General features: G+C 41.6%; 1 protein-coding gene across 2 annotated transcripts in view; it reads right to left on the reverse strand.

Annotated features, from left to right (window-relative positions):
• Window positions 1–23,184, reverse strand: part of DYNC2H1 (dynein cytoplasmic 2 heavy chain 1) — a 190,117-nt gene extending 166,933 nt beyond the window's left edge. For both annotated transcript variants that reach the window (XM_072993639.2, XM_072993638.2), the window contains exons 1-11: window positions 23,018–23,184; window positions 22,618–22,848; window positions 15,501–15,671; window positions 10,403–10,538; window positions 9,012–9,130; window positions 7,510–7,654; window positions 6,276–6,508; window positions 4,509–4,643; window positions 4,296–4,409; window positions 2,071–2,182; window positions 1,329–1,453 (exon numbers count right to left, since the gene is read on the reverse strand). In XM_072993639.2, coding sequence (XP_072849740.2) covers window positions 1,329–1,453; window positions 2,071–2,182; window positions 4,296–4,409; window positions 4,509–4,643; window positions 6,276–6,508; window positions 7,510–7,654; window positions 9,012–9,130; window positions 10,403–10,538; window positions 15,501–15,671; window positions 22,618–22,818 — 1,491 coding nt within the window. In that variant the 5' untranslated portion in view covers window positions 22,819–22,848; window positions 23,018–23,184. The remainder of the gene's footprint in view (window positions 1–1,328; window positions 1,454–2,070; window positions 2,183–4,295; window positions 4,410–4,508; window positions 4,644–6,275; window positions 6,509–7,509; window positions 7,655–9,011; window positions 9,131–10,402; window positions 10,539–15,500; window positions 15,672–22,617; window positions 22,849–23,017) is intronic.
• Between the last annotated feature and the right edge of the window lie 2,368 nt (window positions 23,185–25,552).

A 25,552-nucleotide genomic window follows, 5' to 3' on the forward strand; every position in this document is an offset into this window, starting at 1 on the left:
CAAAACACAGAGGTTCAGGTGTAGAGTGCATTTTTTTACTTGTAGCAGCACTACATGTTAAGTCAAAGCACTGCTCACCATGAGCACCATTTTGAGATTTTATTTGATCCAGTATGCCTTTCCTTATACTTGAAAACATTGAAGATATTAGCCAGAATCACATCAGTTATACCCAGTGATGTAACCCAATCAGCATAAATTTCAGCAGTGAAATGCCTCAAGTTGAATTGTACAATGGTGCCTCGCTTAATGAGCGCCTCGGTTAACAACGAAATCGCATAGCGATTTGGTTTTTGCGATCACAAAAGCGATGGCATTGTGATGTTCCCAATGGTAAAAAATCGCTTTGCGATTATCGGTAAGCTGTTTCGCTTACCGATTTTCACATAGCGATGTTTCAAAAACAGCTGATCGGCGGTTCCAAAATGGCTGCCGGAAAAAAATGGCCACCCGCTGTGTTTTCACCCGGATTCCTCGCTTACCGGGCAGCGAAAATGGCAGCCATATGGAGGATTTTCGCATAACGGTGAGTTTTTTGCCCATAGGAACGCATTAAATGGGTTTTAGTGCATTCCTATGGGCTTTTTCTTTTCGCATAGCGACGAATCCAGATAGCGACGATTTTTCCAGAACGAATTATCGACGCTATGTGGGCCACCACTGTACCAAAATTAATGCTGACTGTATTATTTCGTTGTATGGTATACTGTGTATATACTTACAATGACAATAAATTATATTATTATTATTATGCCAGCATAGAAACATAATAGGATTCCAGCCATCTAGCTGAAGTCCTCAAACTCTCCACCTTCTTAGCATTTCCAAAGGCTAGTGCACCCATAATTTCATACACCTGACACAGAACAGATTTTGTTCCAAATTACCAAAGCTGATCAAACTGTGCAATCACCAGCATAATGTAAACTATCAAACATCAAAGATTTTACATAAGGAGCACATAACTGCAACTTAAGAAATCAAATAATATACAGTGATGAAATTCTATACATAATTAGGCAGTGCAACTCTGACTGGGTAATTATCCTGTGCCCTGTGGATCCTCCGGTGCATAGCACTCCATAGAACCTGTGGCATTCCTTTCTACTAGCTACTCCCATGCACAAGCAGACAAGACAGCAGACCATTCACAGAATTATAGAATAAGTGAGTTGAAAGGAGCCTGTAAGGCCATCTAACTGCCCTGCTCAATGCATGAATCAATTACAGTTAAAACTCAAGTACTCTATATTAACAAGATCTACACAATTTCCCTATATACTAACAAGATCCATAACATGAACCAAATCATGAATTTAAATTCATACCTTCAACTGTAGCTGACGCACCCAAACAATATTATTCACAACTTCAGAAAGATTTTTGCCTGAAAGTGGTCCTGATGCTTCACCAGGAGTACCATGGCATCGTGTCTCAAAATCGGTTTGATAATCTATTTAAACAGCATCAAAGAAAGCATTAGCGAATACTGCAGACAGCTTCAAAAATTGCCAAAGTTTTTCTGTTAATATTTAACATAATGCAAAAATTGTCTGATTAGTATTTCATAGTTTTCCAACACTTTTAGCATAATCATCAATTCTGTAGAATTGGTCTTAAATGAAAAAAAATGAGCATTTTATTACACAGCCAATCAAAACTTTGGTCTTTCAATGATATCCCAACCCAAAAAATCTGATGGAGTTAGAAACTGCAAGATTTAAATACGAACCTGAACTTGGTAGAATGCAGATCTAAACAAAAATATGGGAAGATACAGAAGTGTACACCCAAGTATAAATGTATATACAAATTATGAAAGAGCACATCCGATTCTGAGAAAAATATTTATGATTACACTTCTTAAAAAATAACAGTTTGCTGTCCTCTGAAGATGCCGGCCACAGAGACTGGCGAAACGTTAGGAAGAACCACTTTCAGAACACGGCCAAGAAGCCCGAAAAACCCACAACAACCATTAGATCTCGGCCGTGAAAGCCTTCGCGAATACAAACAGTTGTTTAATTGCTATTCAGAAATATTGTATGTATATAAAAGATATACATCTACCTTTGACTGAGTCTTGAAGTTTTGCCAGCAAAGTCTCTCTTTCTAACAGCAATTCTTTGCTAATACTTGGGCGTCTTACTAACTCCTTATATTTCTGAAATGCCTGAAGAAGCTAGAAATATAAAAAATATTTGCCACTAAATGCAATGAAATAAATTATCAAACTGGTGTTCATTACCAATATATCTATAATATAAACATTTAATTATTTAATCTAATAAAGCAAACCTGACTTTATTTATTATTTATTTTTACTTTATTAGACTTTACAAATGATGACAAGGCTAACACTACAGAATTACCCAGAAGGCTATGAGTTATGCCACAGTTCATTTATTGTTTTGGCCACAAGATAATTCCCAATATAATGGACAAAATCCATTATACTTAACATAATAAATTATACTTAACATAATAAATTACACTAGAGCAGGCCCACTGGATCAATGAGGATTTGGTGAAGCAACTCCTCTATAAATTCCATTCATTCAAATGGGCCTATTGCAACTGTGACTCGCTGTGGTAAAATACATAGTAGTTAGAGTAGGCCCATTGAATCAATGGAACTTACAGAGGAGTTTTAAATCTCAATTGAATCAATGGGCATATGTGAATACATTTTACAGTGGTGCCTCGACTTATGAACTTAATTGGTTCTGGAACTCCAGTCGTAACTTGAAATGGCCGTAAGTCGAAGCACCATTTCCCATAGGAATGCACTGAAATGCAATTAATCCATTCCAGCTGAAGGGGAAAAAATCACCAAAAAAAATCACTGCAAGACCCATTGGAAACACAATTAATCCTTTCTGGCCGAAGTGGGGGGGGAGAGAAAAGCAAGGGAAGTGTGCAAGACTGATCGGAAATGCAAAGAAAGCAAAGCAAAAAGCAAGGGAAACATGCAAGACTGATCGCAAATGCAAAAAAAGCAAAGCAAAAAGCAAATGAATTTTTAAAATGTTAAAACCTCAAAAAGCAAACAAACCCCCAAGACCCATCAGAAATGAGGGGGAAAACCCAAAAAACAAACAACTCCCCAAGACCCATCACAGAATAGAAACATAACCCCCCCAACCCAAAATCATGCCGCAAAACCCACACAGAACATTTTTTAAAAGCAGAAAGCAGCACATCAGGCCAATTCTGTTCAAATTATATTGGGTACCAGTCGCTGCCCGGGCCCAATTCAAAGTGCTTGTTTTGATGTATAAAGCCCTAAACGGCTTGGGCCCTGGATACCTGAAGGACTGCCTCCTTCCATATGAACCTATTTGGCAATTAAAAACCCAAAAAGCAAGCAAACCACCCAAAACAAAGCGTGCAAAACCAATCAGAAATCCAAAGAAAGCAAAGCAAAAAGCAAGCAACTCCCCCAAGACCCATCGGAAATGGGGGGACCCCAAAAAATAAACAACCCCCAAACACATCGGAAGTAGGGGGAAAACCAAAAAGCAAGCAAACCCCCCAAGACCCATCGGAAATGGGGGGGAACAAAAAGCAAGCAAACCCTCCAAGAGCCATCGGAAATGGGGGGACCCAAAAGCAAACAAACCCCCAAGACCCATCAGAAATGGGGGGAAAACCCAAAAAACAAACAACCCCCCAAGACCTATCACAGCATAGAAACATAACCCCCCAGCACAAAATCATGCTGCAAAACTCACCCAGAACATTTTTTTAAAGCAGGAAGCAGCACCTTACCTTACCAGGCAGTCCGAAGCCTTCTCCGTTTGCACTCACTCTAACTGTTGGAGCGAAAGAGCTACAAAGAAGCAGCCGCTTCGCCTACCAACGGTTAGCAATTTGAATTTCCTGCCTTTTCCCCCTGCCTTTTTCTGTCCATAACTGGAAGCTTCGGCCGCAAGTCAAAGCAAAATTTTGCAGCCGGAGCTGGTCATAACTCGAAATGGTCCTAAGTCAGGACGTTCATTGAGGCACCACTGTACTATACTAAGCAATAGGATTTTAGCCATTAAAAAGCTAAATAAAAATAAAAATTACTCACTGAAAAATAAATAACATTCAATTTAAAACGGGAGACCAAAAAAAAGGAATTGCTTTTAAAGCCAGAATTCAGTCTTCCCTATGGCATACTAGATAACTTTGAAAAATAATAAGGAAATGACCAGGAATTCCATATTTGTATTATTTATAAGAGATATACCTGTACTTCTAAATTCCAAAGTATGCCACTGATGAAATCTTCATATTAAAAAAATGCTTACCTGTTGTGGACTATCTTCAATTTCTGAAAGATACGTTTTCAGTTTGCTTGCTATTTTTTGTTCTGCTGGAGCAATCACTCGTTCATACTGACGTAGTGCTGCTTTCCACAAAGGCTAGAAACAGAGAATTCTGGTTAAGTTTGATACATTTTCATTTGAAACATTTTCAAATAAAGGAGCACAGACTAGGAAAACAAGATACAAATGTCATACCTCTGTATAAGGATTATAGTGCACAGGATTCAAACCAGCAAATGGCTCAAACACCTGGGCAAGATGTAGAGCTTGCTGTTCACCCGTTGGCAAAAAATATGTAAGTTTCTCATGAAGTGTTCTAATAGATAGAACCTATAATAGAAAAGGAACAGTGAAACTGTACATACGATGTCATCACTTGCAACACTTTGCCAAATAATTGTACTGAAAGCAACAAATCTTATAGGCAAAGGAGCTTTCAATACCAACCCATTAAAAATGACAGAATTTTTTATTAAAATCAACCATCTGATGAAAAGAACAGAAATCTCATCTCATAACATTTGGTTGTACGTTAATTCAATATATTGACAATTCATGCTAATGTCTTTCATTTTAGTATTATATGATCATGTGCAACAGTACCATTTGTACTAAGGCCAATAATAAGGCCAATAATGTACCATTATAGCCTATGGCCAATGGGGAAACTATTTAGTTACATGGATCGCAACTGAACTTTAGGGGATGCACCTAAAAACAATGTCTTCTCCTGTGTCATTTCCAGACTGTGGAATGTACGTTCCCTGGAGCTGCACACAATGTCCACTCTCAAAACTTTCAAGATGCATGTTTTAAATTGCCTAATCATTTGGGATGACTCTGTCTACAGACTTACCGAGATTATTTTTATGCTCTTGTATGTTTTATTTGATTTCACTGATTATATATACTTTTTATGTTGCACAAGTGTAAGTCATCTTGAGCAGTATTTAGAAGCACAAAGATGAGGGGAATATATAATAAAGAACAACAATCATTGTAGTAGTAGTAGTGGTGGTGGTGGTGGTGGTAGTAAAATCCCAAATGATAAGTGTACATTCTACATGTCTGCCAGAGAAGGTCATGAAAATTCCATGTACAAAGATCATTAATATCAATTAATATCAAGGTAGATGCACAGCTCAGCCATTTTTTAGTCAGCCTAAGACTTCCCTGTCCTGTTAAGTAAGATTCCTTTTTGTGGAGATGACAATTCTATAGTCTTCCGTTTATGTAATATATGCTATATCCCTGGACTCTGAGCCCTTCACACAATATTTTATCTTATCCAACATTACGATTTTTGTTCTTTGTGAACATAAGCAGCTGCCTAATATCGAGCCAAAGTATTAGTCCATTTAATACAGTATTTTCTTTCATCGCTAATAAAAAATATCCTATGGTTTCATAAATATGCTAGAGCAGACAATAGAGATAAGTGATCAACTCAGCTAGATAAAGCACTACAGGCCTGTACTTTAGCAATACCTCCACTTTTTTTCTGAATTTTTCTCTAATTAAACCATAAGCAGCAGTAAAGAACACAGCATATTTTTATCAAAAAAGAAGAATGGACAGGATATTCTTTTCTAGCACATGGTCTCAATATAAATCAGCTCCCCAGAACTATTTTTTTAATTTTATTTATTTATTTATTAAACTTATATGCCACCCATTTAGACATAGTCTACTCTGGGCAGCTCACAAACACAGAGTAAAAACAGTTAATAAATATTGACAATTTTCAACATTTATACAAAAGACGATAGTTAAAAATAGAAAAAAGAAATAAGTTAAGTAATGCCCGGAGAGAAGGCCTGTCTATATAACCAGGTCTTGAGTTGGTTTTTAAAAATGCCCAGCAAGGGAGCCAAACGGATCTCGGAGGGGAGGGAGTTTATTCCAGAGACATCAAAATACTATTTATGCCCACCCTAACAGCAAAACAAATGACAATGATACCTCTTCAAGGCGTTTACCAAGTTTACTAAGTGTTTCAGGAACATATTTCTCAGCTTGCCATAAATGTGGAGTATAACGCTGCCAGAGTTGCCCTGTAAGATGATCGCAGGCAGAAACCCACTGTTCACAAATCATGATGCCAGCCTTCAGATTTTCTTTCACAATGTGAAATGAATCCTCCCATAGGTTAAAAGTGCCCAATTTCTTCTGAACAAACCTTCCAAGAGAGCCAGCTAGAAACACATACAAACATTCTGTAAATTAACTATGCTAAAAATGCTGTACTTTCTTTGTCTGTGATTCAAGTTCTCCATCGCTATATCTGGCTTCAGATCATACCTCTAATACAACAATGCCCTGCACACAGATTTAATCATTCAACTCAGAATACAAGAAACCTTCCTACAGTTATATCAGCAATCACAGACAAATTAATAGCAATGTCTCATATAGCTTAGCTGGTTCAAACACCAAAAGAATAAGACTTATATAATAGTCAGCCACCACATATCTAGATATCCAGAAATGCCTCCAAATTCCTGCCCATCTCAATATGAAATTCTAAATACAAGCCTTTCATTCATCTAATATTTTAAAAAGGCACATTTTCCTTAACACATTCATTTTAGACCTAATTAAATAGATGTTGTCCTTTCCTGATATGTGTTGAATTTCCTTGTTTCATCTGTACTTTTATCTAATGCTATATAATTTTAAAACTTTCATCAGACACATGAAAAAACCCGCAGATACCTTTTTTAAAAACTCTGAGCAGTATATTTCACAAGCCCACAAATAATATTGAAAGCATCCAGTCAGATCTTTTAAAAGGTGAAGAAAACCAAGACTTGGTTTCTAAAACAATATTTCACTACAAGAAGACTAAATATGTTGGATCATCAGACTTCAGACTATAGCTTTATTTGCACAGAATAGCTGGCAAATGTTAAGAACACTTATTTAGAAAACCTGATTCCCTCTAAACCTTATGGAATCTACTCCTGGTCAAGCAAGATCATTCACTAGCAATGAAAGCAAAGTGGGATGATACACTGCAAAATCTGTTCTACATTACATTCCTTTTTCATGTCTGATGAACCATAAATATACTAAGATAACAATGATGGAACTTATTTTACTGGCACAACAAAAGAACAATAGCTTGTATGCTAATCACACAGTTCTTATTTAAAAGCTACAAATCGCAACAGAAACTTTTTACTTAGAGTCTTACCTATGACATCCAAAAGATTTTGCATGCGTGGCTGTGGAAAAGGTTCATAATCTGTCTGTCTCCACACATCATCAACAGTATCACGTGTAGTTTCTACTAAATCCACAACTTCAAATAAAGAGAGGCTGTCCAAATTGTAATAATCCTAGAAGTGCATTGGACATTTTCAGACCATGAATTTCTAAAAATAGAATGGTAATCTTAAACAACCTACTCAAGGACATTCCTATGAAAATTCTGCATACAGAAATTTCAATACAAATATTCTCAGTTTGTCATAATAATTGTTTAATCTTTGCAGCAATTACTCATTCTGTAGGTACGCTCAGAAGCCTTTGGAGATAGGGAACATGCTTGAAAAACAATAGTTATACACATAATTGTAACTCAGTATGCATTCACTACTAATGATGCCCCATTCTTATTCTGGAATATACAACCCTATTTCTTTATGAACTAATATATTAAACTGGGCCTGTTTTCTGTACCAACAGAATTTATGTTATTTGAATTATTCCCAGACTGCTTCTTAGATGAATTTTCCAAATGTCCTCCAGAAAACAATGGCAGCTTGCGAGATGGTGCCTGAGGAATTCAGTATTAATGATGGGAAGAGGGTAAAAAACCCTTAGGAGCAGATGTTTCAAGATAAAAGATATTGTACATGCTTACTCTGCACCTGCACATGTACAGTGCTAATCTAACACTCTATCTTGCACTACCATGGTAAGAAGCCAAATACCCTTTCTCCTGAAACACTGCTGAGGAATGACAGCCATTACTTCCCAATAAGCCACTTCACCAGTCATAATGTCAAAGAAAGGATAACATTACATCAGGCTTCAATCTGAGATTCCCCAAAAAAATTCACAGTGAGTAAAAACAATCAAGAGATCAATGCCTATGGGTTATCATCCTTCTAGCCTTCCAGAAAGTTTGATGAAAATATTAAATACATTTCTATGTAAGGAGGGTTCCCATGCAAACTTGCATAACTCAGCTTGTCATGGCTAGCCTTGAGAACCCACCAGGGACATAGAGCTGTGGGCTGGGACTATCAAGCTGTACCCAACAATGGCTTTGCATTAATGGCAAGTAAGCAGTTCTGCTAATTCAAGGTAATAAACTTTTTTTTTTTTTTTTTTTTTTTTTTTTTTTTTTTTTGCTAAGACTTCTTATCTATTGTAGCACTTTGTGTTTCAGACCTCCTCACTTGGATTTGGAGCCCCTTTAGAAGAATAATAGAATACCTCAAGCTGGGAGATGAAAAAAAAGTGTGGAGATCATTAAAAATTAGGTACTTTATCTTGAGCTGCAAAAAGCCCTTTCCACTAGCATGAAGCCACAACTGGAACTGACCCATCATGTTAGAGTGGAGCATAAAAATATAAGCAGCAAAACTAAATCTATATTTTTATATCTTGTGATATATGTTCTACATATGTATCAAATGCCCTCCTGTGATTTCTTTTGAAGATTGATGAATTAATAAAACAACACACATATGCAATGCCTTCAAATAACTCTTTAAATTGAGACGCTCTCTCCTTGCTAGAGGACTTGCTTCCACGCTGAGCACGTTCTATCCAGAACTGAAACTCATCATTTGGTGAAAGTATTGCTGGGGGAAGAAAAGACAACTTTCAGAGTTCTGTAGGATTTTGTATCGATATGCATATAATGAACTAGAAAGGGTGTTAAGAGATGCAACATTTATATTTATATTAATAAATTTCCATCATGCTCAATGTTATGCATGTTTATTTGGAAATCTAGAATGATAAAAGTTGTTTGTGAACATTAACTCCAAGGCCATGAAACTACCTGCATCACCCGCTCCAGTCAAGCTGGACGACTGAGGGGCCTAACACCAAGAGAGGCCCAGTGGAGAAAAACTAGGAATCAGGCCTTCTCGGCGGTGGCCCATTGCCTTTGGAACAACTTACCTGTAGAGATCCACCTGGCTCTCTCCTGAGGTCCTTCCAGACTAACCTGACGACATGGCTATACAGGCAGGCCTTCCCTGCAGCCATTACCTAGCCTATCTCCCCTTTTCTTTTATTTTTTTCCCTCTTCTTCTTTTTCTTCTTTTTTCCTTTCCCATCTTGGATTAATCTGAATTTTATCTTAGTTTATTTTTATATGCAAACCGACCAGAATAGACATGTTCTAGATGGGTGGTATATAAAACAAATAAATAAATAAACAGACATCTCAGTATGGTCATGGAAATCAAGGGGAGCTAAGCTGATTTGTTAAAAAAAAACACTAATCCATGTAATCATTCCCGAAGTTCAGGGTCTTTAATCTATTTAAGTGTGTTTCTGTGTTTGACACCTGAAGTGCCATCTTCACCAGCCTTACCAAGCAGGGCCTAAGTCTGTAGCTCATAATTTGAAGCTAATGACAAACAGCCCAAAAGGGACGGTATTATAGGACTATTCCTGCCCCTGCTGTGGCACAACCTTGTCTCATAGGAATGGAACAGGAATAGTTCTTCAGCAGGCTGAAGAGCTGCACTACTACAGTAGGTAAGCGCAGAGAGCTAAGTATTTAATAATGTGAGATGAATATAGTATATACAATTCTGACTGCTGTGTAACTTACTTCAAGTGCTCACTACACTAGACTAAAGGCTATTACAAACCATGCATAGCTAGTTACTTTCATTAGCAATGTGAAAACTGACTCAGCATTTAAAACTACAGCCAGTCTTTACACTAATATTCTAATAATATTTATTTGAAAGCATACTTTACTAAAATCAGGAGAATATACTTCATAAATGATGTCTAAAATAACCAGTTCCTTTATGATACTCTTCTATGTAATCCATTTTATGTAATCCATTTTTAATTTAAAAATTGCTACCTATAAATAACAAGTTACATACCTTGAACATCATCTTCCCGGTATTTGGTGCCTGTATAAGTAGTATCTGTTCTTCTCAGAACAGAACCTAAACCAGCCTCTAACTCTCGCAATAGATTCTGGAGTTTGGGATCAAAATCTCTACTCCATTTATCATCCTGCAACAAAGATTTGCAGTGCTTTATGTCTTGTATTTATGTATTTCCATCCTAAAACTAAGGTTTTCATGTTTAAAAATCTCATACATTTGTTATCAAAGAAGTAACATGAATAAGACACTCAATATATGCAGATATTCAGATAGTTCCCACTACTCACTAATTCCAAGTGTTTGCCCCTTTACCACATGTTCAATCTCTAGCTTTTACCTCACTGAACCAGACACACCATCACCTCCCCTATTCTTACTACATCATCTATTAATCCATTTGATACACATCCTATCCATCTACCACAAAAAATTACTATCATTAGGTTTCACTCTTTGCTTTCAAGATCCTATCATCCTGATCATGTCTCCCAGCATAAGACCCATAACTTTGTAGTCAAGCACATATGTGCCTCCAAAGTTCCCAAGCTTACTCAATCTTTGACTTCTTCAGAAAGGGCTGACAGTTGTCTGAAACCCTGATGAATTACTGCCAATCAGTATAGGTAACAGTGAGATAAGATGGATCAACAGTCTGACTCATTATAAGGCAACTTCCTATACTCTTTTGTTCACACAACTCTAGTCTTACTCTCTCAGATATGGATTTCCTCTGTTCTTTACTGAAACTGCACTCAGCACTCCAGTGAAGCTCACAAAAATCACTAATGATCTTTGTATTAAGATGTCTCTATTCTATCTGTTTTCTTGGTCCCCCTAGTTTTTGATACAAATTTAATCACTCCTCATGGATTCCCTTTTTGCAGTAGGTCTCTGGAGTTTTGCCTTCTGTACACACTCTTTTTATGTGTTGAATCTGTTAGTGTTTCCATGGACAGAAACTCTTCCTCTGTGCAGCGCACACACGCACGCACTTCCAATCTTTTAGGGTTCTGTTCTTAACCACATATTGTCCCTGGACAGCTCTCTACATACTGTCCCTGGATAGCTTCTGCAATTCTAATGGCTTTCATTACCAACTCTACTCGGGTGGCAACCATGTGTATCGCTCTGCACTAGAATTTGTCTCTTTCTTCAGCCTTTCCTTCAGCTTTTCTGAATTTCTACTTTGATGCTTCATTATTAGCCCAAACTCAATGGCTGAAATCCTGCTGTGCAGCTTCACATACACAGTGGCAATGACAGCAGCAGCAGCAGAAGCAAATCACCACTGATCAAAGTCTTCCTTTGATGATTTTGAGGTGCATGTGACTTTGTTGCATTGTACACATGGCATCTGCACCCCAAAATCTCTGTAAGTAGTGGCTATTTGCCTTTAACCAACAGCAATTTGTCAAATTTTCGACTCTGGCATAAATGAAATGTTAAAATTATTAAGGGGATTATAAGAATTGTAATCCTAGAAATGTGAGATGTGATCATAAAATTGAGGTTGGAACATTAATGTACAGAATGCCTGTTAGAGTTCAGGACAAATAGCTAATTTCATCAGACTAACAACATAATGTAAAAATCTATTGGCTCTACAAGACCAGCAAAGCACATTGTAACTGATATGGTTTGCAAACCTGGTAGAAGCAATAGAAAAAGCATATATTTCTCTACCAGAGTGAAACCCATAGAAAATAGTTTATTTACATTTCAATTATGAAACTAGTTTTCTTATTTTCAAAACAACCTTATCAACATTTTCTGCACTGTAAGAGAGGCTCATTAGAATTTCCATTTTACCCACCACAGCGGCTGCCAGTTGCGTGCGTGGATACCTACTTGTTTACCTTAGTACATTAAAATACTGAGAAAAGTACAAAATACACAGTAAAACTGTTAGCAGGAAACTGAGAAGTAAGTCACAGCAGCACAGAGGTATCTAACATGGATTTCCCTCCATAGATACAAACTGACAAACAGTAATAGCTACAGTGGAAAACCTAATATTTTTCATGTGTGCCTGGATACAGTACAGTATATGAAAGACTAAAGAATTGCTCAAAACTATAATGCTTAAAACAATAGCATTTTTGGAAATATAATCTTTCTCTGAGGTACATATTCTCTGCTTTTTTGTACAGTGCCTTTTTAATGGTTTTAAGCACCTGCATTTAAAAATGTAATTAAAGCATTCTCCTTGCTCTTTTTGATGCTTAAAGTATGTTCATACTGTACTTTTCATACTCCTCCAATTTTGAAAAATTGTTATAACTGCTTGATTTAAGTTCTTGCTTATAATTTTAAAGACTACATGATTTTTGAAAAATTCATGTATTTTGAAACATTTCTAAAACATGACTTAAGTGTACTGCCTACTGCTTACATTTTGCCTTTTATAATTTGGAGTCTTTCTTGTCTGTAACATTTCATACTTGTAAGGATGTAGATAACTTGTATATGATTCAAGCTTTTGCACTTACAGCTTTTTTCATAGGTGCAAGATTGATTCTCATATAACTGAAGTAAATGTGCTTCTAACTTCCATATTGTATGTATTCAATTTTGGCTTGTTAATTTTTTATGCATATGAAACAAAGAAGCAATTTAGATGAATTAAAGCTAAAATAAGCTAAAGTTTCCTGGACTCATTTAAGTGATCATATAATCATAAAATAATTGAGTTGCATGTCCAACCCTTTGCTCGGTGCAGGGGTACAAATAAAAAAAGATCTGACAGATGATTATCCAATTTTCTCTTGAACGCCTGTACACTCACTGTGATGAGATGGGTTTTTGAGTTAAAATCTTTTAAGGAATATGGGGTTTTGTAATTAAGAAATGAGCAAGAGAGGTTCCATCTTGTTTCTTTGTATAAAGTATCTTTGCTATGCTGACAGGTTGTTTTCTAGGCGAGCAGAGAGAATGTTATTCTGATAGCCTGAGAAAAGGACTCGGTGTGATTAGATGGGAATTGTTGTGACTCTTTGCGAAACCACAGTAAACCCAAATAACATCTGGTGTGTATGGGAAAGAAGTCATGTGGTGCAACAGGACTGTTTGCCTAGTAATGAACTCTGGTTGGATGACATCGTGGGAAGGTGCGATAAGCCCTTGCCAGTTACTCTTGAAAAAGGAACTTTTTGCCTATGGACATTGTCATTCAAGACCGACTCTTCATTCATTCGTGACACATGGGACTAACCTTTACTATACTGGATTACCCTTGGACTTATGGGCTTTTTCCTAAGGACTATGCATGGACTATTTCCTATGGACTGTTACCCATGGAATACTCTTTATGAACTTCTTTTCTTGGGATACTCCATATGGACTATGCTCTTGTAATTTTGTAAGGAGTATGGTAGATTTACTGGATTTTTCTTTTCTAAGGATGATGGGACTTTTACTGAATTTTTCTTTTTAGTACAGGATTCTTGTTCTACAGGATCACTGAGGACTATAGCCTTTTTATAACCTACTTGGATTATTTTGTTTTTACTAATGAATTATTGGACTGGAACTGTTTTTATTCTTTTTAATGGCTTTTTGTATTTTTGTAAGGTTTTTGGACATTTGCATATTTTTCATGTTTTCTTTGCCTCACTACATCTTTGTAACTAACCAGCACAATGCTAGTTTATTTGCTTTGGTTTAATTTGGCCTTGATACTTAGTAACATGCTTATTCTTTAATAAATTAAAGATTATAAAACTCAATTGGTTTTCTGAACAGTACACTTGTCATAGGGTCATCTGAGAGTGCTGCCTCGGCCTAGCTTACTTAGAGTCCTGCCTGTGGTGCAAGATGAGTCTCAGGACTACAAAGCCCACATGGTTTTATTTCAGCAATAGAGAAAGGGCACAAGGGCATCTTATGTGGGCAGACTTGTAAGAGGGAATGTTGTAGCATGGCTAGCTGAGCTTGGACTCACTCAGCCCATTTTAGCATGTGCAAACTCCTGATTGCTCTCTGTCCAGGCTTACACGTGTGTTTTCGAACCCGTGTTTGCTGACACTCACCACTTCCATTGTCCTTAATAAATTTGGCCTGATATTCAGCATAAATCTGGCTTCCTGTAGCTTGAGCCTATTCTAATGTGTCCTGCACTCTGGGATGATCAAGAAATGATCCTACGCCTCCTCTGTACCTTTCAAGTATTTGAAAAGTGCTATTATATCTTCCCTCAGTCTTCTTCTCTGAAGCCTAAACATGCCCAGTTCTTTCAGACATTCCTCATAGGGGTTGGTTTCCAGTCCCCTGATCGTCCTTGTTGCCCTCCACTGAACTTGCTCCAGTTTGTTGGCATCTTTCTTAACATATGGACACAGTACTCTAGATCAGTGGTCCCCAACCTTGGGCCTCCAGATGTTCCTGGACTACAACTTCCAGAAGCCTTCACCACCACCTCTGCTGGCCAGGATTTATGGGAGTTGAAGTTCAGGAACATCTGGAGACCCAAGGTTGGGGACCACTGCTCTAGATGACACATAACCAGTGCTGAATAGAGGAGGATTAGTACCTCATGGGATTTGGAAACTATACTCCTGTTAATGTATCCTAAAATCACATTTGCCTTTTTTCCAACCACATTACACTGTTGGCTCATATTCAGCTTTTCATCTTCAACAATTCCAAGATCTTTCTCACTTGTATATTACTGAGCCAAGTATCCCCCATTTTGTAACTGTGCATATAACTGAGGATTTTCCCCTCTGGGTGTAGAACTTTGTACTTATCACTGTTAAATATCTTTTTTTTTTCAGCCCAGGGCTCAAACCTATCAAGATCTTTTTAAATTATGTTCCCCTGTCTTCCAAGGTATTAGCTATTCCACTCAGGTTTGTGTCATCTGCAGATTGGTAAGTACTTCCTGCACTTCCTCATCCAGGTCATTAAAAAAATGTTGAAGAGCACATCTTAGAAATGTTAGGACTACCTGTTAAAGACAATGATTTCAAAACATTGTGTCAGTGTAAAATGATGCACAAAAACAACAGCTAAACTGAAACAACAAGATCTAATCAATAGAAGAAAAAATCCTGCAAATGTTATTAAAACAGTCTGGACAACAAATACTCACTTTCAACAATACCGGTGCAAATACTTGTCGTACTGCTTGATAAAGCATATTTACAGGAGAATCTAACATTGATGACACAAGAATATTGGTATGAAGGTTATCTTCTGTGATAACATCTGGTCGTAGCTTAAAGAACACCAACATTTTGTCTTCTGAATTTCCAGGTTCAATCTGTATGGTCATAAAATATAACACTCACATTAATTGTAAAACAGAAAACTTGTTCATACAGTGACAGTACCAAAATCATAGCCAGAATCCTACTGCTGCTCACATGCATAACCAGTCAGAACAAATTGCAGCTAACAGACAAGGTGTCAAAGTACACCTCCCTTGCATTCCTGCTTGTGTGCCTGAATATGCAATTGAACTGCTTTTTGAACAGCATTTTATCAATTACTTGTGGCAAATTGTACAAACGTTATGTGAATACCATCAACTAAGGCCCAGCCAGTGTTTCAAGCAGTGTGCTACCTGACCAAAATTTCATGCACAGTGTAATATAGCAAGCACAGGAAGAGGGAGGAAAATCACAGATGTCAGGCAATCAGGAAATATTAAATAATATTGCAGCAATTAGGAAAAAAATAACAAAATTATAAAACTTTTACAAATTCTTAGAGGTAACCTTAAGTTTTAGTTAATTGAGATATAGCCAAAGATGTCTCATATAACTGTCTTTTCACTGGATAAACAGAGGAAATAAAGAACAAAATATAGAAAAACCAATTAAAAAAAAACAAGAGGAACACAGGTATTTTACATAGAAACATCAGTAGTTAAACCGCTGTACTGCAGCCAAAACTGTGCTCACGACCTGGGGTTCAATCCCAGGTAGCGGCTCAAGGTTGACTCAGCCTTCTATCCTTCTGAGGTCGGTAAAATGAGTACCCAGCTTGCTGGGGGGGCGGCAATGTGTAGCCTGCATAATTAACTTGTAAACTGCTCAGAGAGTGCTTGAAGCACTATGGGGCGGTATATAAGCAGCATGCTTTGCTTTTTGCTTTTGTATACTGACCAGAGTTATAAGGCAAAGAAATTTCCATAAAATGCAGTGTATACCAGCTTTAAGTTCAATTCTCTATTTACAGTCTTGCTCTCTTTTCTCAGCTCAAACCCTAGGGGTCCTCTGATGTATTTCAAATTTGAATGAATGAATGAGTTTTATTACGGTCACTGACCAGTGGGAATATCCAATGTAACTATAACACATAATACAATGAAAAGTAACATGGTAGCAATAATATCATATGTACACAGTCTGTTACAATATAACTGAATTAGATGGAGCCTCCTTAGTTTCACAGGACTGAGGAATTCAGTAAATAAGTTTAGTAAACTCTGTACCACCTCCAGTCTCATCGTCATAAGTACTGTACCATATAGAATATAGGGTGGCCAGTGCACATTATTACTAAAACAATACTAAACATCTAGCTACGCCTTGATTGGTGCAAGGAGGGAACAGCAACATGTCATTGCTGCTGCACAGAACTTTGCCACTGCTATGGTTATATCAGACTTCTGTTTCAAATGTGTAAGATTGCATAGAATTTCTTAAAGGTACAATTAATTATTTTTAAATAATCTTGAAGAAGAATAAAGGACACTGCAGGTGCCCTTATTTTGGATATCAAGCTGTGAAGGTTTAATTCCCTTAATCTGCTTTTTGCCAGCCTTTTACATCTCTAATACAGTGGTGCCTCGTATAACGAGTGCCCCGTTTAACGATGAATTCGCATAGCGATGGCATTTTTGCCATCGCTTTTGCGATCGTATAACGATGTTGCCTATGGGGAAAAATCGCTTTGCGATGTTTTCCCCATAGGCACCATTTTCCCCCAGCTGAGCGGCGGGAGCCTCCGAAGGAGTGCTCCCGCAGCTCAGCTGGGGGAAAATGCCTGCGGTGGCCTCGGAAGGACCCTTCGGAAGGGTCCTTCCGAGGCCACCGCTGGGATTCCCCTTCCCCGCGGCTGGCTTCCCCGGCCATGGTCGGACTTTCAGGAGTCCGACCATGCATGGGGTAGCCTGCCGCGGGTGGGATCCAAGCCGCGGGGAGAGGGTGGGGGGATCCGGATGGATCCCACCACCCTCCCCCCACGGCCTGAGGAGGGTGGGAGGCATGGCCGGACTCCTCGCCAGGCACCGCGGCTCCGATCCGATCTGAGCCGCGGTGCCTGCCAAGGAGTCCGGCTATGCTTCCCACCCCACCCCCACCTCCTGCGGCTTGAGAAGGGGGAGGCATGGCCGGACTCCTCGCCAGGCACCGCGGCTCCGATCCGATCTGAGCCGCGGTGCCTGCCGAGGAGTCCGGCTATGCCTCCCACCCCCACCTCCTTCGGCTTGAGAAGGGTGGGAGGCATGGCCGGACTCCTCGCCAGGCACCGCGGCTCCGATCCGATCTGAGCCGCGGTGCCTGCCAAGGAGACCGGCCATGCCTCCCACCCACCCCCACCTCCTGCGGCTTGAGAAGGGGGAGGCATGGCCGGACTCCTCGCCAGGCACCGCGGCTCCGATCCGATCTGAGCCGCGGTGCCTGCCAAGGAGTCCGGCTATGCTTCCCACCCCCACCCCCACCTCCTTCGGCTTGAGAAGGGGGAGGCATGGCCGGACTCCTCGCCAGGCACCGCGGCTCCGATCCGATCGGAGCCGCGGTGCCTGCCAAGGAGTCCGGCTATGCTTCCCACCCCCACCCCCACCTCCTTCGGCTTGAGAAGGGGGAGGCATGGCCGGACTCCTCGCCAGGCACCGCGGCTCCGATCCGATCGGAGCCGCGGTGCCTGCCAAGGAGTCCGGCTATGCTTCCCACCCCCACCCCCACCTGCTTCGGCTTGAGAAGGGGGAGGCATGGCTGGACTCCTCGCCAGGCACCGCGGCTCCGATCCGATCGGAGCCACGGTGCCTGCCAAGGAGTCCGGCTATGCTTCCCACCCCCACCCCCACCTGCTTCGGCTTGAGAAGGGGGAGGCATGGCCGGACTCCTCGCCAGGCACCGCGGCTCCGATCCGATCGGAGCCACGGTGCCTGCCAAGGAGTCCGGCTATGCTTCCCACCCCCACCCCCACCTGCTTCGGCTTGAGAAGGGGGAGGCATGGCTGGACTCCTCGCCATGCACCGCGGCTCCGATCCGATCGGAGCCACGGTGCCTGCCAAGGAGTCCGGCTATGCTTCCCACCCCCACCCCCACCTGCTTCGGCTTGAGAAGGGGGAGGCATGGCCGGACTCCTCGCCAGGCACCGCGGCTCCGATCCGATCGGAGCCACGGTGCCTGCCAAGGAGTCCGGCTATGCTTCCCACCCCCACCCCCACCTCCTTCGGCTTGAGAAGGGGGAGGCATGGCCGGACTCCTTGGCAGGCACCGCGGCTCAGATCGGATCGGAGCCGCGGTGCCTGGCGAGGAGTCCGGCTATGCCTCCCACCCACCACCCACCTCCTGCGGCTTGAGAAGGGTGGGAGGCATGGCCGACTGTGCTTGCAGCAGCGGAAGAGGTGCCCTGTGGAGGAGAAGGCAGGAGCCGATCTGTCATTTCTCCTCCACCGGGCACCTCTTCTGCTGCTGCAAGCACAGTCGGGGCAGCCCTTTGGGAGGAGCCGGGCTGCTCCGAAGAAAGGCAGAAGCCCATCCGATCTCCCCCCCCTCCACACCGGGCAGCTTCTCCCGCTGCTCCCGATGGTTGCGAGGGGAGATCGGATGGGCTTCTGCCTTTCTTCGGAGCAGCCCGGCTTCTCCCAAAGGACTGCCCCGACTGTGCTTGCAGCAGCAGAAGAGGTGCCCGGTGGAGGAGAAATGACAGATCGGCTCCTGCCTTCTCCTCCACCGGGCACTTCTTCCGCTGCTGCAAGCAACTTCGGGGCAGCCCTTTGGGAGGAGCCGGGCTGCTCCGAAGAAAGGCAGAAGCCCATCCGATCTCCCCCCCTCCACACCGGGCAGCTTCTCCCGCTGCTCCCGATGGTTGGGAGGGGAGATCGGACGGGCTTCTGCCTTTCTTCGGAGCAGCCCGGCTCCTCCCAAAGGGCTGCCCCGAAGTTGCTTGCAGCAGCGGAAGAGGTGCCCGGTGGAGGAGAAGGCAGGAGCCGATCTGTCATTTCTCCTCCACCGGGCACCTCTTCTGCTGCTGCAAGCACAGTCGGGGCAGTCCTTTGGGAGAAGCCGGGCTGCTCCGAAGAAAGGCAGAAGCCCATCCGATCTCCCCCCCCTCCACACCGGGCAGCTTCTCCCGCTGCTCCCGATGGTTGCGAGGGGAGATCGGATGGGCTTCTGCCTTTCTTCGGAGCAGCCCGGCTTCTCCCAAAGGACTGCCCCGACTGTGCTTGCAGCAGCAGAAGAGGTGCCCGGTGGAGGAGAAATGACAGATCGGCTCCTGCCTTCTCCTCCACCGGGCACCTCTTCCGCTGCTGCAAGCACAGTCGGGGCAGCCCTTTGGGAGAAGCCAGGTGGTGGGGGAGAAGGCAGGAGCCGATGCCGTCTTCCCCCCCTCCCCCGAGGCTTCTCCCAAAGGGCTGCGCCCGATAGTGGGGGAGAAAACCGGATAATCCATTCCTATTGGAACGGATTATCCGGTTTTCAATGCATCTCTATGGGAAAACACGTTTCACTTAACGATGTTTTCCCATAGCGATGTTTTTTTTGGAACCAATTAACCTCGCTATGCGAGGCACCACTGTATTATCTTTTTCTGAATGGCAGCAGCTCTTCAGGGTCTTAGGCAGAGGTGTCTCTCACTACCTGCTTTATTATCTTTTTTGCTTTTAATGGATATGTAATGATTCTTATACAAACTAGATTTTTTGTGATGAAATTAAGTTCTATCTAGTTTGACATTCTTTGCAAGAATCCCAGCAGCTCACCATCAAAAACAATGTATCTTCTTTCAACCTTGGCTTACATTCCATGTACTGTACAGTACACTAAAAATGATATAAACACATCCTTAGAAGCAATTATTTTTGGGGGACTCTGCAGCCATATCATACAATTCTGTATAGAGTCTCTGACTATCTGCAAAGGATGATCACCCACAGAAACATCACAGTTCATACCAATTTTCTCAATCAATATATTTAATGAAGCAGGAACTGTGAGATACCAGGATATTTCAAAGGTCTATTTCTTTAAGTCCGAACACAAGCATATTTGGTGAATACATGAGAGAAGGCTTTTTTATGGCTGTTCCCAGATTACAAAACACACTCTCTCAGGAGATTCAGTCCTTTTCTTCCACCAGCAGCTGTAAACGTACATCTTTAGAGAGGGTTTCAGAAAACCAGAAAGCAACTAAAATTAGGTGGTTTTTTTAATTTACAAGTTTTCAATAATGCTTTAAATATATATATACACATCTATTTTGAACCTTAATCAGTATGTTTTGATTAATTATTGATTTTATATTTTTGGTATGTCACCTTGGGAGAGAAAGGTGGGACAAAAATCAAATAAGTAAAAGAAAAGGGAAGTTGTCTAGTTGCCTTCTGCAATGGCAGAGGAAAATGCAAACTGGTAGAGTACATTAAGCAGCAGCTATAACGCACATAGCTGGAAAAGGTTCAAAGAGAGGAAATAGTGAACAAAACTGGTCTGGCAGCAGAACTAATAGAATGACTATTTTCTCTTCCCAAACAGATGGCATAGTTATACGTTTGCTGTTGTATAAGAACATAAGAGCCCTGCTGGATCAGGTCAAGGGGCCATCTAATCCAGCTTCCTGTATCTCACAGTGGCCCCACTAGATGCCTCTGGGAACACATGAGACAACTAGATACCTGTCTCCCGATACCCCCCCCCCTTGCATCTGGCATTTTGAGGTTACCTTCCTTTTCAGCCTATAGATTAGACATCCCCATCATGGCTTGTAACTTGTGATGGACTTTTCCTCCAGGAATCTGTACAATTTCTTTTTTTAAAGGCATCTAGGCCAGATGCCATCACCACATCCTGTGGCAAGGAGCTCCACAGACTAACAACACACTGGGTAAAGAATTTTTTTTTCTTTTGTCTGTTCTCCCAACATTCAATTTGAGGAGATATCCCCTGGTTTTGGTATTGTGTGAGAGGGTAAAGAGCTTCCCTCTATCCAATTTACCTATCCCCTGCATGATTTTATACATCAATCATGTTTTCTGTCAGGTGCCTTTTCTCTAGACCAGGGGTCTCCAAACTTTTTAGTGGGAAGGCCACATCATATATGCTCCACATTTTTGAGGGCCAAAGGAAGACCTGCCCACTCATATGCCCGTCCACACACATGCACTCATGCCTGCATGCTCACCTGCACGCCGGGCTGGATAAAAAGGCAAGGTAGGTCAGATGGGGCTCACGGGCTGTAGTTTGGAGACCCTTGCTAAACTAAGGAGCTGCAAACACTGTAGCCTTCTTCATAAGGGAGGTGGCCCACCCCAGTAATCATTTTAGTCTCTCTCTTCTGCATCTTTTCCAGTTCCACTAGCTCTTTTGTGAGGTGTGGCAACCAGAACTGTATGCCATACTCCAGGTGCAGCCTTACCAGCATTTTGTGCAATGGCATTATATACATTATGTATGTTAGAAGATTATGTCCCTTTTCTTCTTCAAGGGCTCCTTTGCTGCAGCTGTACAATAAGCAGATATTCAACAGGTGACACTTCCTCGCACACAAAAAAATACCCATGATGGAGGAAAAACATCTCTCAATTTTCTTTTCTCTGTGATCTATTAGAAAACATAGCAGCCCTTTCAGAAACAGATTGGCCTTACCAGGTAACAAAAATGGAACATCACTGCAGTTCTCTGGATTCAGTCCCAGGGCTCCAATTTACCAATGTAAATGCATTTGCTATGTGTGGAAGCAGGAGGCTAAGCTGCAGTTCTCCTTCCTAACCTGAGCCCCCCTCAAGAAACACCCACACCCACACTATTGATTGATTGATTGATTGATTGATTGATTGATTGATTGATTGATTGATTTGATTTGTATCCCACACATCTGGTCTATACGACCACTCTAGGTGGCTAGGTCCTGGCAGGTCGTGCGTTCTCACGTTTGTTTGGAAGGGACTCCCACTGGGTCCAACTGGGCCTACTTGGGAGTAGGCAGACCATGGAAAGGAGCTTTGTATACAGATTTCCAGAGCCATTTCCCACCTTATTGGAGACGAGAATCTGGCCTTCCGAGTGCTGCACGCACAGAAGAAACTCGTTGCCATCATCTAAAAAGTTGGCCAGTTCAGGGCTGGTCGAGAGCGGAGCGAGGCTGGTGAACGAGGGCATTCCGAAGTAATTCGCCGCCGTGGCCGCCAGGAAGATCTTCCTCTTATCGCCATCGCCATCTCCATCCAGAGGCATAACGGCAGCGGCGTCGGGGGCTTAAAAAAGCTGGAATGAGGACGGAATGGAAACACGTTCAGGCGGAGCTAAAGGGAGAAGAACCGTTCTGGGAGGGAGGGAGGGTGGAAAATAAGTCGCCTCAGGAAAAGAAGACGAGACAACAGCGCGAAATGTCCTGAAAGAGAAGAGAGTTTACGGGGGGTGGGGGGAAGCCTACCGGGCAGAGCGCTCTTCACTCTGGGTGGGCGAAGGGTTCCCACATAGCAAGGACGGCCCACCGGGCCCCAGAGAAAAACCCTGTGGGAAACGGGGCAGGACCGCGTCGGTTTCCTCCAGGTCGCCGGCCGCCCGAGCGTTGCTAGGCCCGGTTGCTATGGTAACGACGGACGGGGCGAACGCCGCGCCGCGCTCGGAGGAAACCGGCAGGCACGCGCACGCCCGCCCCAGACTAGAGCAAGCTGAAAGCCGCTCTCCTGGAGGGCTTCGAACGAGCTCGATCGATGAGATAGGCAGTTGCCAGGCGGCTGGTTCCAGCAGTTCATAGCTGGATTTAGTAATTCAACGTGAAGGCATTCTTAGCAGTTTGTCCTCTTCCTTTGCTATGTGCTGTCCGGCCGCTCATTTCGTATTTATAACACATACCTTAGTTACATCCCGGCTGGATTACTGTAATGTGCTCTACCTGGGGCTACCTCTGGCCTTCCTTCCAGATAACACTTAATCTTTCTTTATCTATTCTTTGTTATTTTTGCCATCTTGAAGTATTTGATTATTGTTTATTCCCTATTGTTTATTTTTAATGCCTATTCCTGTACATTTTTATTTTTTGTTATATGTATATATTATTGTATTTTTACCTGTCTAGAGTGGTCATATTGACCAGAAAGGCGGGATACAAATAGAATGAATGAATGAATGAATAAATAAATAAATAAATAAATAAATAAATAAATAAATAAATAAATAAATAAATAAATAAAATGCCTTCAGCAGGTCAAAAACATGACAGCCGGATTGCTAATGGGGGGCTGGTTGCAAGAATCCCATAATAACTCTCTCATTACAGCAGCTCCACTGGCTATCGATCCATTTCCAAGCATAATTCAAAAGTGCTAGATCTAACCTATAAAGATTTAAAACAGTTTGGGTCCCTGCTGTCTCAAGGACCATGTTTCTGCTTATGAGCCTACTCCAGTGGTTAAGATCATTTGGAGAGGCCTTTCTCTCAGTCCCGCCACCTTCATAGTTATGTTTAGTGACGACACAGGAGAGGGTCTTCCCTGTTGCTGCTCTCAGACTTTGGAACTACCTGCCACAACAGGCCCGTCAGGCCCCATCTTTGCTGTGGTTCCACAAGCTGACAAAGACCTTTCTCTTCAGGCAACCTTTCCCACAGTGACCGGTTGCCTGAGTGGGATGCTGTGATTTGGCTCTTGTTTAGGAATAGGCAGTTCCTCTTGTGAGGCAGAAATAAGAGGTGTTTTTTTTCTGAAAAATCAAGATCTTTATTAATAACAATAGTGGATTAGGAACAGTCTTCACTGGTTCAAATAGACTTGTTTTTTTTTAAAGGTAAATTACAGGATAATGATCCAAACCTCTCTATAATACAACTGTCATTTAACTGTCCCAACTGTCAATCTTCAAATGTCAGAAGGGAGCGGGTCCAAATTTCTCCTGATCCCTCCATTTGTGTAGATGATTGCTCCTCGCAGCACACACCGTCCCACAACAAGGATGTCTCAGCCATTCGTCATCTTGACAATGTTGGTTTGCGGAGCCTGATACAAATTGGCAACAAACCTCCTACTCTCAAATTAGGGAAATCATCTAATAATTTATTTAATTACTCTTCTAAACCATCTGTCCCTTCCTTTCTATCTTTCCCTATTCATCTGTTGTCTTTCCCTCTCTCTTGACTTTTCTCCCCCCTCTCAAGACTCCCCCTCCTCTTTTACTGTCTTTTCTAGCTTCTCTCCTTTTTCTTCCTCTATCTCTTCTACTAATCCAATCTCTATTCCCTCTTGCGTTTCTATTCCTTCACTTTTCTTCACCTCCTCCTTTTCTTTTTCTTCTTTCAATTCCTTGTCAACTTCTCTACCTGGGGAAGGGGACAGCACACTCTCCAGTCTTTTCCCTTCTTTTCTCTCTTTCTCACAGATGCTTAAATGGATTGTGGTACTTTACTGATTCGAGTGTGGTTTTGGTGTTGTTTTTATTTACCTTTTTCTAGCATGCTATTTGATCTTTTTTAAGCATTTGTATACTTACTGTTTTTAGCTTTAAATATTGTCTTTTAATTATGTAAGACACTTTGGGGCCTTTTTAGGGAGAAACATGAAGTAAAAAATATTTAAAAGAAAATGAATAAATATTTATGCCAATCCTAATAAGGCTTTCAAGGTACGTGATATGTTAAAAGAATGATCTACCATTGCCACAGTGAGCTTCTGTGGCTGAGTGGGATTTGAATCCAGGTCTCTTGGGTCTTAGTTAGACACTCTGCCTGCCACATCACATTAGCTCTTCTTGTCTTGGCTCCAGCAAAACAATGTACTTTCTCTTGGTGTTCTGAATCACAAAGTTTGGAATTTTGTTCTCTCCACACACCTTCCCCAAATGACTAAATGAGTACTGAGTTTGTTGTTACGTGCTTGAAGTTACTTCTGACTTTAGGTAAGCTATGAATTAGTCACCTCCAAAGGGTCCTATCATTAAAAGTCCTCATTAGTTCTTGCAGGCTCAGGCTTTC

The sequence above is a fragment of the Pogona vitticeps genome, chromosome 3, assembly GCF_051106095.1.
Source record: "Pogona vitticeps strain Pit_001003342236 chromosome 3, PviZW2.1, whole genome shotgun sequence".
Taxonomy (NCBI): Eukaryota; Metazoa; Chordata; class Lepidosauria; order Squamata; family Agamidae; genus Pogona; species Pogona vitticeps.